The following is a 15,630-nucleotide window of genomic DNA, read 5'->3' as shown; positions in this document are numbered from 1 at the left end:
TCTAATCATGTATGCACTGTAACCGTAGTGGTGGAAAAGATTTTTCATTTTTTAAAAATAAAGAATGTACTGAAATACTTCTGTAAGGAAGCTGCTGTTAGTATGTGAAGGAAGGATACCTGCTTTTGCTACACTTTCATGGCATGTATTTTTCCATCTACAACATTTTAAATAGTAGCAGCTGAACACTGGTGAGTAGCTGTGTGAAAGTAGATGTAACCTTGATATAATTGGTCTTAGTGTCATACAGCAAGATTCCATATCTGGCTATATGTGGTGAGAGAAATCTAAGCTGGGTAAGTGGGAAACTTAAAATGTTTCTAGCTGTTTGTAAGTGTAAAGTCATATAGTGTGCATCAATCACAAGCAATTTGTTTGGCAGGTATATTTTCCACAGTTAATGTAGTTAATCACTGTTAACAGTATTAGCTGTTTCCCAGAGACAACACCTGATGTAAAACTACTCTGATGCCTTCCACCAGCTCATCATTATCCATTCTTGTCTATCTTCATAGAAGGCAAAGACAAACATTTATTTGTCTAGGGGCAGGTAGAGTTGGTTAAAATTTAATTTCTCTTGTTCTCTTTCAACCGCTCAGAGAAAGGAGTGTATGATGGGAAGACTATCAGAGGTGGGTTGCCTTTTGTACTTGAGGGTGGCTAGATTTGTCTTTATTGTTGTGTTAATATACACTTATTTAAATAACTAAATAGGCTGTAAATTTATTAGCGTAAAGGCTTTTGTGGGACATAAGAAGTTTTGATCCTAAGTGACATAATTTTGAGGTATTTAACTTAAGCATTCAGCTTAGTTTTATGTTAATTTAGCCTAGTTCAATTGTTTATTATTTAGTTAAGGTTTTTTGTACCAAGCCAAGATGAATTCTTGTTTGCTGCTTACTGACTTGTCTGAGAATGAGGTAGAGTAGTAGAATATTGTTTATAGTTTACTGTAAATTACTAGGATATGAATATGATGTAATACTATATGCTGATACTACTCTGAGCCAATACAATAGACCATGAGTTAGTAATGTATACTTTTGTCACTGATTTAGCTATTTATTTAGTTACCTCTTCATTTAAGGAAAAAGAAAAAGAAGCCTACTGGCACTCAAAGACTGTTGAGATTTTAAACAAGCTTCAGAAGGTTTGCAGCAGAGGAAGGAACAAGGCATGACTCAATAAATTGAGGATGTGATAGAATGAGCAGTGTGGATGAGCCTTCTGAACTCTTTAAATGGTAGTTAACTGTTGAGCCTTTTGGAGATGGTTCCCATGGTTATAGGACAGTTCTTCCAAGTGCTCTGTCAGTGGGTAGTGATGATCTCTGCCAGTATGAGGCTGACCTCATTGGCATCAGATCAGTCAGTAAACTAACAGATGTCATTCTTTCCACCCTTAGTTTATAACGAAAGTACAGGAACTAGCACAAGTACGAAACAATCCTTTCTTCATAGGCTCTCCAGACTTCTTGTAGTCGGCAATTCAGAGACTTTGAGGCATACGTTATACCTGCAATTTAACTACAAGTGAACTTAAACATTTTGAAATTTTGATACCACTTTAAGGTAACATACTCTTGGCTTCTACAACATCTAGAGCTGAAATTCACAACTGAATGATTTTTTTTACTTTTGAAGGAGTACAGAAAGTACTTTAAAACTTCTGTCTTAATTAATGTGCCTCATAGTCTGAATATCATGAAAAGTAGCTAATAACAATTCTCCAATCACCATTCTGTTGTTAGTGATAGATATTAATAAGATCACCGTTTTATTAAGTTTTATGTCCTATTTTTAGTAACTTTTCTGTTTCGTACCATGAAAGATTTGAAAGTATACTGACTACTGCTGCTGTACTGCTTCTATAATGTTTTATAGTTTTCATTCCAGTTTTTCACAGTTGTGCGTGTTTTGCATATCTGAGAGATGTGGTTTTCTTTCATCCTCCTGGGTTTTTTTTTTTCATGTGGTGTTTTTCTGAGATGACATGGTTGGGATAAAAAACAATCAACAATGAAGCCTAAATGGGTAACTTTATAGGTTACTGGGCATTGCCATTTCCATTTTTCTAAAAGCTAGTTTGTGTTTTAAGCACAACTCTCTGGTAATGGCTGATTTTTCTGCTACCAGTCCTCTGCTGTTCTACGCTATGTTGGTTTCCCTGGTAGCAGTTGCCAAATAAAAGTTTGTGCAAGGACCATATAAGCGCAGCTTTAAAAGCTGGGCAGATTTCCTTCTCACTGTGTAGTCTTCAGAACGTTTCCAAAGTATCTGGTTCTGATAATGAAACTTTTTCACACTAGGTTTTACTTAACAGCTTACAGCCTGCAAGATAAAGAAGAGGATCAGAAACTTTAGGGAATCGAAGGACCATTTACAAGGAGGATGTGTCTGATGTGTCAAGAACTATTTCCAGGACTTGCTATTTTCTGTTTTTCCTGGCTTCATGTCTTACATGTCTAATTGCTTTCAAATATCCAAGAGCAAATCTCTGTGGAAATTTTAAAGATTATTGTAATGAAAGAGAAGGAAAAAATTGTGTTGGACCTTCTGGATAGAGCATCATAGAAGGTCATTTGTGTAACTTGATTTATCACAAAAATGCCACTCTTTCGAGGAAAGGAGAGTTGGTTACTTGATTGTCTTGAATGGAAGTGCATTCATAACTTATTGATAGTTAGAAACTTTTGCTTACTTTCTTACCACATGTTCAGATGCGAGAAGTAGGTTTTCCTTGGTAATATACTAGTTCGAATATCTCATTTCTTAGCAGTATGAACCACTTCAAATGAGAAGTGAGCAGCTGTTCAGTAATGCAACCTTCAAACAAAAATTTGTACTGCAAGTGCACCCAGTGGGTACTTGACTTGTAATTAAATTTCTAATGCTCTTTGCTCTATGAGGCATTTTAAACATAGTTAACTGTTTGAACTCAGTTATGTTGTCTTCTTCCATCTTTTTTTAGAATGAGTGTGGAGCTTCCTGCCTTATTGTTCCAAATTAAATATTAAAGTGGATTATGCTTTGTAGGCAGAAACTAAAGTTGACTGTGAGGTTGAATATCGATAACATTTCAAAGATGAAATGATGAGCAACATAAACTGCTTAAACTAGACAGAGCAATGTCAGTTTTAACTTCTTTTATCTCTGGTTGTTTTTATTCCCTTCAGAATGAAGCAGTGTTTCATTAGAACTAAATAAATGAATTGAATACGAAACAAACTCAATTTTATTGTGCTGAGAACCAGATCTCTGATCGTATTTTGTAATAGTAAGCTGTTACTGACACTTACTACAATTAGAAATACATATACGTACTTGAGCAGAACTAGAATTTGAAAACACATTCTAGTTTTTGCATAAAATTAGAACTAGCTTTGTGGGAGAGTCTCTCTTTACAGAAACTCCAACCTCTTCCAGTTATCTGTGCTGTCAAAGTTAGGAATGCAGAACTGATCTTTGAAAACCTCAAATGATAGCAAAAGTGAAATTTGAAAACACCCTTGCTAATATCTTCAAGGTGAATTAAAGTCTGGAGGTGGGACAAGTGCTGAAGTAATTGTATATCTTGTTTTTAATAGTTATGATTACAGTTGTGATACAGCATTAAATGTTCCAATATCATATTGTGAGTGTATTATTCTGAAATACTGCTTCCAAGATTTCAGTGGTATGATTGTTACCTGTATTTTTTGAATCATATAGGGACTTCTGTGAGAGCATTCATTATTCTTGGAGACCTTTTTCTTTGATCACTATCTCTAGTCTAGGGAAGAATATTGCCTTCTGCAACTGGTCGTCTTTTAGATACTGCTTTTAAGCTAGTTGTGTGCATATATTACTGCCATTGAAATGATGTGTGCTACAAAATGTAGTAGTAGTAGTCCAAAAAATGATTTTACAACTAGTTGACATCCAGGAGAATTTTGTATATTGTCATAATGTCCCTTAGTTTCTCCCATTTGTATTCAAAATTGTCAATTTGTGTTTTTAATAGCTGGATAAAGCAAAACTTGTGTAACACTTTCAGTGATTTGAAACTGTTAAATGGCTTACATTACAGTTCATCAGAATAGCAACTGTTACTCACCAGAGGGAATTTCCGTGCCAATTCCATGAAAGTATCAGAAGGACAAAAATGTTATATAATCTGTCTTCCACATAGAGGAGTATCCCTTCTATGGCCATTTACATTACAAGCAATTTTTAATTTTCAATACTAAATACGGGAATGTTGTTGCTGCCATGCGTCTTTAAAACTACTTGGAGTCAAAATTACCTATAAATGAAGGAGCCTAAATTTCTTTAGGTGAAAACAGGTTTGTTTTAGGGAAAACAGACATTTTGAAAGAGTTTGAGTCAGCCACATAATGCTTCCACTGAACTTCTTCCTTCTGGGAAGGAGTTGTTTACTGTTCTGCAGAGAGCAACAAGGTTGTAATACTGCCAGGTAACCTTGTGCTCTGGGAATTGATCAGGTGAGTTTTACTTTTGACATTCGGTGTAGCAAGGGGTAGAATAGTTACTTTGGCTTAAGCAAATTAGTTTTAGAATTTACTGCTAGGAATCTAAACTTACACAGCACGTCAAAAATGTATCACTACTCTTAATTGTGTTCTTCTTTTTCACAATTAAGTGTGATAAGTTTTATGCCCTAATTTGAATAAGGTGTGCTAAGCTATAAAATATATTGTTATGTAAAAGCATACAACTATTTTCTGAAGTAGAATTTTGAATATGTATGTACTTGTTTAATATTAATGTTTGTATCTGTGTACAGAAAACATAGAAACAATGTGGGACCAAGCAAACCTATTTCTCAGCCACGAAGAAATATTGTAGGCTGCAGGATACAGCATGGATGGAAAGAAGGGAGTGGACCTGTAACACAATGGAAGGGCACAGTTCTTGATCAAGTTCCTGTAAATCCCTCGCTGTATCTCATAAAGTATGATGGATTTGATTGTGTATATGGACTAGAACTTCACAAAGATGAAAGAGTTTCAGCTCTTGAAGTTCTTCCAGACAGAGTTGGTAAGTGTTTAGGGTTTTTCTCCTAAATAAATACACATATTGGCTGACATTTATCACTAAATGTTTTCCACTAATGCCTGCAGACTTCCCCCAAGATAACGTGACCATGTAAATGTTACTGTTCAATTTAATTTTTGTTTCATGGCAGGTAATCTAAATGCTTTAATTATTTTTTTCTATTCCACGAAGTTTTGATGATGTGAGTTAGTGCAGTTGCTGTCTTCTGTCTTTAAATAGTAGGCAGAACATTCTTTAGTTTTTAGATTAACATTGATATTTCTGTTAAAATTTCAACTCTAAGCCATCTAGACTATATTGTCTATTTTGTGGGTCTAACAGTAATAAGGTCACATTTTTTCTTGTACTACCCCCATGTACTTATAATAATGGCAGGAAGACATTTCTAAGTGAATTAACCTGATTAGTAATAATGCTTTTTCTTTTTCAGAATTAGCACTGGATTATTAAACTGCAGGTTTTTCAATCCACCAAGTTTGATATCTACTCAAGTAAACACTAGTTTGTAAACAGAAAAAGCTGTTGCTTCTTCTAACTGCAAAGGAATTGGTAGCAGTCTGTAGGGTGGCATTAGGAGGAACCAAACCCCAAAGTTCAATTAACAAAATCATAGAACTGTTCTGAGCTATGCCTTTTGTTTCTCCTGTCTGCCTCTCCCTGTCCAGTGCCTAGTTAAAGTTCAGAGTCTCTGCTGCTGTAGCCTTGACTGATCTCTCATTAGCTTGCATTATGATTGTTTATTCACAGGGAGTACAGTAATTCGTTATTTTAACAATGTTCTGAAGTTCTGTAGTTCTGCAGCAGTAGTAAACTCTCTGGAATGAACAGTTCGTTCTGTGTATGAATTTACTAATTGACGATCAGATTTGTGCATTGATCAGCATAAAGATTATTTTTTACAAAGATATATATCTGTGCTTTTGAATGAATTTATGAAATGCTGTCATTTCAGCTTCGTCTCGAATTAGTGATGCCCACCTGGCAGACACAATGATTGGTAAAGCTGTGGAACATATGTTTGAGACAGAGGATGGCTCAAAAGATGAGTGGAGGGGGATGGTTTTGGCTCGAGCTCCTATTATGAACACATGGTTTTATATTACCTACGAGAAAGATCCTGTCTTGTACATGTACCAGCTCTTAGATGATTATAAAGAAGGTGACCTTCGCATTATGCCTGATTCAAGTAAGTAGGCCAGTTACTGTTTTCTTCTGGCAGCTTTTCTTATTAAAGATTTAGCTGTGGTTTATTTATGGACAGGAGAGCTGACAAACAAGCATCATGTTCATTATTCCCTTCAATTTTTTTTTTGAGGTATCATAGCTAACAAATGTAGTAGTACAAGACAGAACATAAGAACATCTGTGTTAACTGCTGAAATATCTAACTTTTCTTAGCAATGACATATGCAGGGAAATACTTCTTCATAATTATTCTTAATTCTGCTAGAAATATGGGTGTACTACTGTGGAAGACTTTATGTTTGGGTTTTTTTAGTGGAAACTGACAAACCAGAAGTCGTTCAATGTTGTTTTCTTATGGACATATCACGTCTTACGGAGTTGGCTCTTGATTTGTGTCTCTGAAGCAGTTCTTGTGGGAATGAATAATATTTTGGGTCCAAGTAATACAGTAAGAACAATGTCACTGAGCTATGTGTCTTCAGTGTGAAAAACTTCTTCAGTAGTTGCTTGTGAGAAAGAAGTACTCATTCTTTGAAAATTTATTTTCTCTCACATTTTGTAACACTAGCAAGAAAAAGATTTCAGCATATTAGGGATATTTTGAATGGGAAGTCTCCTTTCTTCTTCAGGACTTCCGTTAATTTAGAAGGATTTTCACAGAACCAATATTGTTCTAGAGATTTAGATAGTCAATACAAAAAAAGAAGGGGGGAAGCTTATAAAGAATACTTTGGGTTTACTTCTGTGTAACAAAACAGCCTTTCTGACAGAAGCCATCTGGGATTTAAAGAAAATTAATTGTAACTAAGACACATGCAAAGCATTATGTAGTCAACCACTACAGTTACCCAATTAATGATCTGTTGAGTTCGAGATAGTCTTCTTTCAGAGACACCACTGGTAACGATCTACTGGCAGAATAAAAAAGTGGCACTTATTTGCATAACCTCTGTGTTAATGATCTATGTTTAGATTACCCTCTTCTCTCCACCTAGCAAAAAGCAACATCTCTGGTACTTTTAAAGAGTGAACCACAGATGTTAATGGCAAAAAAGTGACCTTTCTCTTCTTAAAGAAATAAAGCAAGCTCTTTCAGATTTGAATGTTACAATAACTTGTTCTTTGTCTTAACCACTAAAAAGAACTAGGAATATATTTTAAGTCTGCTTTTCTTTCTTCCACCTTGAGGGTAGGAAAGTCTTACATGCTTTCTTTCCATTTAAAAACTAGTTGCTTTTAGTGCACTTTACCCTCTGTGCTCACCACAAGATTATTGACTGCTTACTGATTTTCTAAACACTTCTAAGTATTTGCTTCCTTCCCTGAATGTGAATGCTTTCCAGTTATTTTGAATTATGTCCTTGAGTCAACAATTGGATGTTACTATTTTGGAGTAGTATTTTTCAAATCAGATTTTAGAATATCTGCGAGTACTTCTGTAAATATATATCTAAATCAGGAACCAAAGAAGAGGAGCTGAGAAAGATGATGTGGTTAGCTTCCGTAAAGTACTTTTTACCCTTTATTCTGCTTGTTCTGTGATTGGCTTGTAGCCGATCACTTGGCATGTTACAATCACACTGTTCATTATTCGGATTTAGCATAGGGATTGTCTGGGTAGGTTTTGCCAGAGAGGAAAATAATACAATCAGACTTTACCAATAGCATTATTCAAATATGGAGTCAAAAGCCCCTTTTAATACCAAGTTTACACCTACTACCATTTCAGAAAATATGCTTTTGTTGCAGTCCCATACACGCATTAAACGTTTGAATAATGTGTGTGGAAAGAGAGAAGTTAGGCTAGCTTTCTGCTAAGGAAGTCCAATGCCTTTTTCTGCTCATGGCTTAAATTAGTTGTCTACAGACATTTTCTACAACTTGTGCATAAATCTTCCTGTCACAGATTTACTTCTCTTACCAATCAAACTGCTATTTTTGTCTTAATAAAACTGAAGACAGTATTGCTTGAAATTTTTTTCTGCTACTACTTTCTAGAAGCATGGCAATTGTTAGGTGTTTGTCTGAACTAAATTTATTAATCTGTTTACAATTTTTCATTGTTTTGTATGAGTTTTAAAGAAGACTCTGCAGTTCTCTTCCATATTGCAAAATTTTGTTAATGTCTACTAAAGCACACTGGGTTTATGTTACAGATGATTCACCTCCTGCAGAACGGGAACCGGGTGAAGTTGTGGACAGCCTGGTAGGCAAACAAGTGGAATATGCCAAAGAAGATGGCTCGAAAAGGACTGGCATGGTCATTCATCAAGTTGAAGCCAAACCATCTGTCTATTTCATCAAGTTTGATGATGATTTCCATATTTATGTCTACGATTTGGTGAAGACATCCTAGACGTCCTCATGAACTTTTGCCAAATTTGTGGAACTATTAAATGTAAAATTTGTAGACACAAAGACTTGACTGCTTTCCAGTTTAACGAAAGCTTAAATGTCCCTGCGAACCCACAATCTCTGCCAGCAAAACTGTTTTGTTCTGAGTAATACAAACATGACACATTTTGTGTAAGAGAACTCCTTTTCTTGAAGGAAGTTAATATGTTAGGGCAGGAGGGAGTTAAAAGCAAAGAACAGCTGCAAATTCAAGCTGTGTAAAGTTGATCTAGTATTGTAATCATTAAATTTTTTCATAGATTTTGACTTTTTCTTCAATCTTGCACTCACTTGTTCAACTGCCACATGCAAGTGTAGTTTGATATTTTGATACGCCTTCTTTTGTAACATTAAATTTAATTTCTTGGATACTGGCAGTCCTTGTTTTCAGGGTTGGGACAGAGGTGACTTCTGTGAAAGGTTTAAACAGTTTGTGTAGCATCAAGGAGTGCCTAACCCATGTAACATCAATCTGCTGTGTTTCTACGCTTTATTTCAAATTTAGCTTTTTAAGAACTTTCAGTGTGTGGAAATGCTTGTGCATTTTTTACTAGTCACAGGGCAGTAGGATATCGTGTTTGGATTACGCACCTTTCAGTGAAGAGGCTTTAAACTATAAAATTACATTTAATCTGTATAACCACTTAATTAGAATATGCAGGTTAATGGCCCATATTTACAAGTTGTAGGAACCAGTAAAATACATGCAACAAGGCTGCCTTCAATCCTATATGTTGTACTTCTTTCTTTCTTTGTTATACACATTTCTTAGCAAAACCCAAGTGCTTGGTGCCACAACTTTAACAGTACATATGCTACTTCAGACAACTTTAGACTACGCATTGGCATCAGTAGTCTCTCATTTAATATCAAAACCTAGCAACCTGAATTGTTTGTGTGTGGACTTAGAAGCCTAACAGTAGTTAATATTTTACATGGCAAATACAATCTCACGCCAGGAGAGTGGGAGGGGGTGTCCTTTTACAGTGAAGATATAACTTTAGAGAAGGAGAAGCATTTGTTGCCTTCTGCTCAGTCTGTTGCATTCCTTTGTGTTGGTTTACTTTTAATCATTTTGGTTCAAGAAGGCATCTTCCCAGTTTATTTTTTTTCTGGCTTTTCCACATAAGGAGTGTCTGGACAAATCTACAGTTTAAACCTGTTGTTGCCTTTTGTGGTGTACATTGTACTTGCTTTGAGGTATGCTGTTAACTTGAATTTCATTCTATGAACACTAGAGTTCTGCATGCCAGTGGTGTACTATCTAATGGAAGCTATAGGCAGTCTCAGTGGTTCAGTCATCTGCATTAGATTGTGGATGTAAATAGCAGCCCACAACTGCAAAATCCTTTCATGGTTATAATCTTGCAAGGTAGTTGTAAATGAAAATTAGGGTTTGTTAAGTGTGGCAGCTTTTAAAAATAACAGAATTGGAACAACAATCCAGCACAGCAACAAGGTTGTCATGTTACATTAAGGCAGAGCTCCGCAGGAACTGCTTCACAGAAGTACAGCATGTGAAGGCAGTTAACACTTGTTAATGGAAGGAACAAATACCCTGATATCCAACCGTGTGCCATTAGTGGAAGAATGCAGGAGAGGTGCTGTTAATCAGAGGACAGAGGTGCAGATTACCTCTGTTGTGGGTATTCTTGATATTGAAGACTCAGTGGTTTAAGCCCCTTTCTGTCCATTTTTTTGCCTGATTTCATATTTTAGCCTTAAGGCTTGTGCCTCATTATGCTGTTGAATGGTAATAAATACTCTCCGTATAAATATGATACCTTAATTCTTTGTCCATTGCTACTATATTGCATTATGTCCAGTATTTCATCATGGGCAACCAAAGGCAGGCTATTGTCTTTCAGTGAATAGCTTCTCAATGCAGTCCTTATGCAGTAAGTACCTGAGTCGTAAATGTTTCTTGTGTTTGAACAAAGTGAGCAGATTTGCAACACAGTGTTTTCATCCTGCAGATCTGTTGTGTTTTCTATTGACTCTTAAGAGTCCTGCATGTAAATCTCAAAGCTGAGCCTGGCTCCATGAGCCCAAGTCGATATTTGTGGCACAGGAATGAGTGAGTGTATTAATTATACACGAGATACATGAATAACCTAGTACACTGAACTTGGGGCTATATATCTGAGGAATAAGAGGTTTGTTTTGGAATATCTGAGGTTTAGGTCTACTGGAACACTTTTAGCATTAGGCTTGCATTTGTGGGTTTTCTGCAAGCCTATTGAATACACTATGTATTCTGACAATTAGACTATAATCTACAAACTGTAAATTTCACGGTTGTTTTTCGATGTCCCCGTTGTCTGTTGCGTGGGTATTTTCTTTTCACTTTTTTTCTTTTCTTTTTTTTTTTTTTTTTTTTTTTTTTTTTTTTTTTTTTTTGATAGCTTAAACCACCGTTTTGAGGCTTGAGACTAATTCCACTCCCTGCCCATCTGCTTTGGGCTTTGTTTTAGGCTCATGTTTCAGATCTGCATGCAGTGCTTGCGTTACCCTGGTAACTAAATGTTGGTTCCTTGTTATAGGGGTTCAACATTACTTTCCAAAATCACATAAGGCTTGTGATGGCACAAGCCATGGATCTTTGTATAGAAGTTATTCACCTTTCACATTTACCTGCTGTAGTATTGTTGTATATTGTGTGTGTGCGTGTGTGTGATGTCAGGCTGCCATGTAAAACTTCTTAAAAGGGAAAAAAAAAAAAAAACAAATGCAGACCATCCTTTTTTGCATGCTTAGAGGGTTAGAACATTCAATGTAACAAACTAAAGTTGCATGTTAAAATGTTTAGGTTTTTGTTTTGTTCTGTTTTTATTTTGTGTTCAGTTTTTTGTGAATTTGCTTATTGTGCTGTTTTAATGGTTGTTAGTAGGATTAAATGCACCGGTGAGACGAGCATAGTGCCAACGGAAGGTAATTTTCCAGTTGTATGTGTCATACAGCATTTGAAGGGACCATGTATTCTGTTAAAGAAAAAATAAAATTCCAGTTGAATAGCAGAACACTACATTCTTCTTCTTTCTTTTGAGTGCCAAACCCTAAACTATGTTGGAGTAGAGATGGGGAAAACCCTTTTTGTCACAATAGGTAGAAGCATTATTGAAATGGATTGTTTAAACATAGGGGCTTTATGTTCAGAGAGAATTTACTAGTTGTGTCAGGGAAAAGATTATGGTAAAAACAGTTTCTGGTTCCTTGAAAATGCTGTGCTTTTTGTATTTTACATCATTAGTGCAATTTGGATGGTTCTTGGTATGTGTATAGTTCAGAGGTCTTCGTGTTCACATTTTTAAATTAGGTAATGAATTCATCTTTAGAGCTTGGTTTCTTTATTTTTATTTTATTTTGAACAATGTAGACAGTTCCCTGTTCTCTGCATTTAGAAGTATAAACACTTTAAATCTGTTACTTAATTCTGTAAGTAATTTTTATAATTATGATGTAACTCTATCCTTAAAACATTTAAAATAAACCCTTTATGTGCAACTTATGCCTGTAAACTTTGTTCTCATGAGCAAAATGTAGTGATGTCATTTCAGATTATGAAGAAGCAATTTCTTCATTTTTCTGATTGAAATGATTTATTATTTTAATGTTGAGCCATGTATGCTGGTATAATACTTGCCCTATGAAATACGTTTGCTTGCAAAGCCAAATCTTTATTCTTTTTTCCTAATAAGTGCTGGTAAGATGGAACTTGGCTAAGGTTAAAGCATACTGTTAAATTGTATTTAATTAACACAGAAAACTCCCCTCCAGGGGCTGTGCAGGTCTGTGAGGTGTCTCTATTTCCAGAGCACACTAAATATGTCGGCAGTGGGGAACAGTGCAGAAACATTTGGCATTGTTTTGGTGATACATTCATTTGCTTTGAATTAAAACAATTTAAAATTTAATGAAGTGTATTTTACTGGTGATAAAAAACAAAGTTGATGCAAATTGGAGGTGATGAGCAGAGAAGGTAACATCACCATGTTGTAGATTTTCTAAAGTCCTGTAAGTTGTTGTGAAGACTTGATGTGGTTAAATTACTAAAGCAAACTTCCCATGTTGAACAGATTTTCTTTATTACTACCTCTTTTCTGATAATAAAGGGTGCATGGCACTTAAAGGACGTGGTAGAGTGGTGGACTTTGTAGTGTTAGGTTAACGGTTGGACTCAATGATCCGAAGGATCTCTTCATCCTAAATGATTCTGTGATTCTACAACATGTTTTTGTCACCAAGCTCATTTAGTTGTATACCGCAGAACATGGAGTATGCCAGCATACATACCCAAGCCTCTTCGCTTAGTTCAGCTTCCAGTTCATTGTATCCCATTGCCTCTGACACTTCTCCCATTAAAGATTTATATTGTGTACATCTGTGATTAGGGAGTGTCTAAGACATTGCTGTAGCAGGAGTATCACCTGCAAAAAGCAGATGTTTATCTCTGTGACCTGGCTGTTAAATCATAGTTAAAAATAGATACACTAACGTGTTGTGACTAACACCTGAACCTGTTCTGTATTACCGCTGATAAACCAACCTCAGTTTGGTGGCAGCTTCCTCTGTATAGAGAAAAAGAGAAGCCTTATAAAAGCAAAGATATGTTTATTGCTATCACTGCAGTAATGAACTCACCCCTGAGAGCTGGTTACTTATGAGCTCACTTACAAGCAGCTTAAATGTCAGTGCTTTGTTGACAGTAATGTCCCTCAGATTTAAGAGGGTGGTAGCGGTCCTACTCAGAGCTATTGCTTTAATACTACTGTACTGTATTTTCACATCTGTCAGGTTCCTCGTCCATATGAACAAGTTATATTTTCAGAAAAAAAACCCTGCTCTTTGCTTGATGAGTTACTTATTTTGACATATTTTTTTATATTCATGCTGTAAGCAGTGGAATCATTGATGACTTCAGGGGACTCCGTGGTTTTCTGGAAAGGATAAAGTTCAGTAAGGATATTTTGGAGGAGGCTGGGCTGCTGCAATTTAAGATCATTGAGGTCTAAAAGAAGTAAGAATAGGTCGAGGAAATTCTAGGTATGTTCTTTCATCCTCAAGCTCTGGAAAATAAAAGATTTTTACTGTTTTACACACTTAGAAGCATTTTTTTACAAACTAACTCGTTTTTCTTTCTGTAAGTTCCTGCCTTAGCATCTTACATCACTTAACCTCTTTGCCAGTATCAGTATCTTACCATTTTAATTCATTTCAGGATTTGTAGCCAGGCGAAATTATCAAGCTACTAAGCATTTTTTTCAGGCTCTGCTCTTCCCACTACCTTGTGAGTTTCCTTATTTCTCTTTCAAAGAGAGTGCAGAGCTGCATATGCAAAATATACACCTGTGTGTGTACAACAGAAAGCAGCTGAGGTCTCAGCAGTGTAAGTAAGGTGGTGTCAACACTTCCCTATTCTACTTAGATGTCCATTACAGATCTCTGCACATTTTCTTTCTGAAATCAGTTATGATTAACTTAACTTGTATGCAGCTTGTGTAAATGATCTTGCAGCCTGACAGTTTAAAAACCTCTGTGTTTTGACACTGGTTCCATCCACCCCCATGCAATTAATCCTTAAATTTATTTCCATGGAGTCTGACCTTTACAAGCCCTTTTTAAATATTTTGATTCCATTGTTCTTCAGATCTATAGATTGATCTGTTCAAAGATTACTTAAAAATGAACATGGACATCTGCACATTTACTTTGATTTGCATAGTCTTGTTACTTCCTGAGATGTTCCACCCAGATCTGACATGTGAGAGGCATATTTTTGTTAATAAAAAATATATCAACACAACTTTATACTACTTTAAGCATACATTCATGTTGATCAAAGTGAATCCCTGTAAACAGCCACTGAGGAGAGAGGACTTATTTTTCTCTTTTCTTTTATGGGAGATTGCTCAGTGTCAGGACAGCACTCATCTGGGATTTGGGCTGCTGCATTTTAGTCCTGCTGCACTAACTAGCTACACATGGTGTATTCAGCTTTGAAATGGATGGGAGGATGACTGACTAAATTATCTTCATAAAGATCTTTACCACTGGAGCCATGCACTTGGAACACTGGTTGTCATACTTTCCATAAAAGCTGTCATTAATTTATTTGATTTTGCAACACTGTTTACTAACTCCTAGCTATTTTTAGCTTACTGAGGCAGATGTCTAACTTAAACTTCCATTAATCTAATGAATTTAAAAACATACTAACCTTTTAAGGTATAAGAACAAAATAAATCAGCACAACGGCAGAAGCACTAGACAAGATTAAGTGATTCAAAGGTTATACTTAAAAGTGTTGAAAGAATGGCAACAGCAATTTTTACAAGCAACTTTTTGTTACGTTGCCACACATTTCATTATGGCCAGTTGAAACTATCTTGCTGGGAATCCTCAATATTCTCTAGCATTTTTCATTTCATTCAGGTTTATGCCTTAAAAGGATGTCATTCTTCCTGACATGAAATTCTCTTCTATTAGTCCAGCTCAGTGTATTGTCTCCTCAAAAGCTGGCAGACAAAAAATAAAAAGGGGAGTTACAGTGCAGTTTTCTGAAAAAGCAAGACAGAAAATCTAACTACTCTGATTCAGAACTTCTGATGGTAGGAGGAAAAAAGAATCCAAACAATAAAGGATCCATTATCTACTGACTGGGAACTGAGAATAAGAGTTCATTCCAAAAGAAGTGGAAGGAAGATTAAACAGGAGGATGCCCATAATATGTGAGAAATGCAATGTATGAAGTTTCACCAAAGAGAAAAGAAAATACTGATTAATTACAATGGGTAGTGCTTTCTAATACTGTAAATCCAAACATTATCCTGGCCTTTAACTTGATGTTACAAGACTAGCAGTGTACATAGAAGTTTCTTAGCATTTTGGCTTCTACAAATTTAGTATAACACATGGAAACTGTTGTATTTAAAATATAATCAAATTAGGTAAATGGCCTAAAGTAACACCATGTTCTCCAAATTCTGAATTTTTA

At 35.7% G+C, this 15,630-nt stretch overlaps 1 protein-coding gene across 3 annotated transcripts in view; it reads left to right on the top strand.

Annotated features, from left to right (window-relative positions):
- SPIN1 (spindlin 1) overlaps nucleotides 1–12,550 on the top strand; it is a 74,048-nt gene extending 61,498 nt beyond the window's left edge. For all 3 annotated transcript variants that reach the window (XM_048292998.1, XM_048293000.1, XM_048292999.1), the window contains exons 4-6: nucleotides 4,786–5,039; nucleotides 6,010–6,243; nucleotides 8,399–12,550. In XM_048292998.1, coding sequence (XP_048148955.1) covers nucleotides 4,786–5,039; nucleotides 6,010–6,243; nucleotides 8,399–8,598 — 688 coding nt within the window. In that variant the 3' untranslated portion in view covers nucleotides 8,599–12,550. The remainder of the gene's footprint in view (nucleotides 1–4,785; nucleotides 5,040–6,009; nucleotides 6,244–8,398) is intronic.
- Nucleotides 12,551–15,630: the final 3,080 nt, after the last annotated feature.

The sequence above is a fragment of the Corvus hawaiiensis genome, chromosome Z (genome assembly GCF_020740725.1).
Source record: "Corvus hawaiiensis isolate bCorHaw1 chromosome Z, bCorHaw1.pri.cur, whole genome shotgun sequence".
Taxonomy (NCBI): Eukaryota; Metazoa; Chordata; class Aves; order Passeriformes; family Corvidae; genus Corvus; species Corvus hawaiiensis.
Note: the sequence above shows the minus strand (reverse complement) of the source record. Positions and strands in the feature narration are given on the sequence as shown.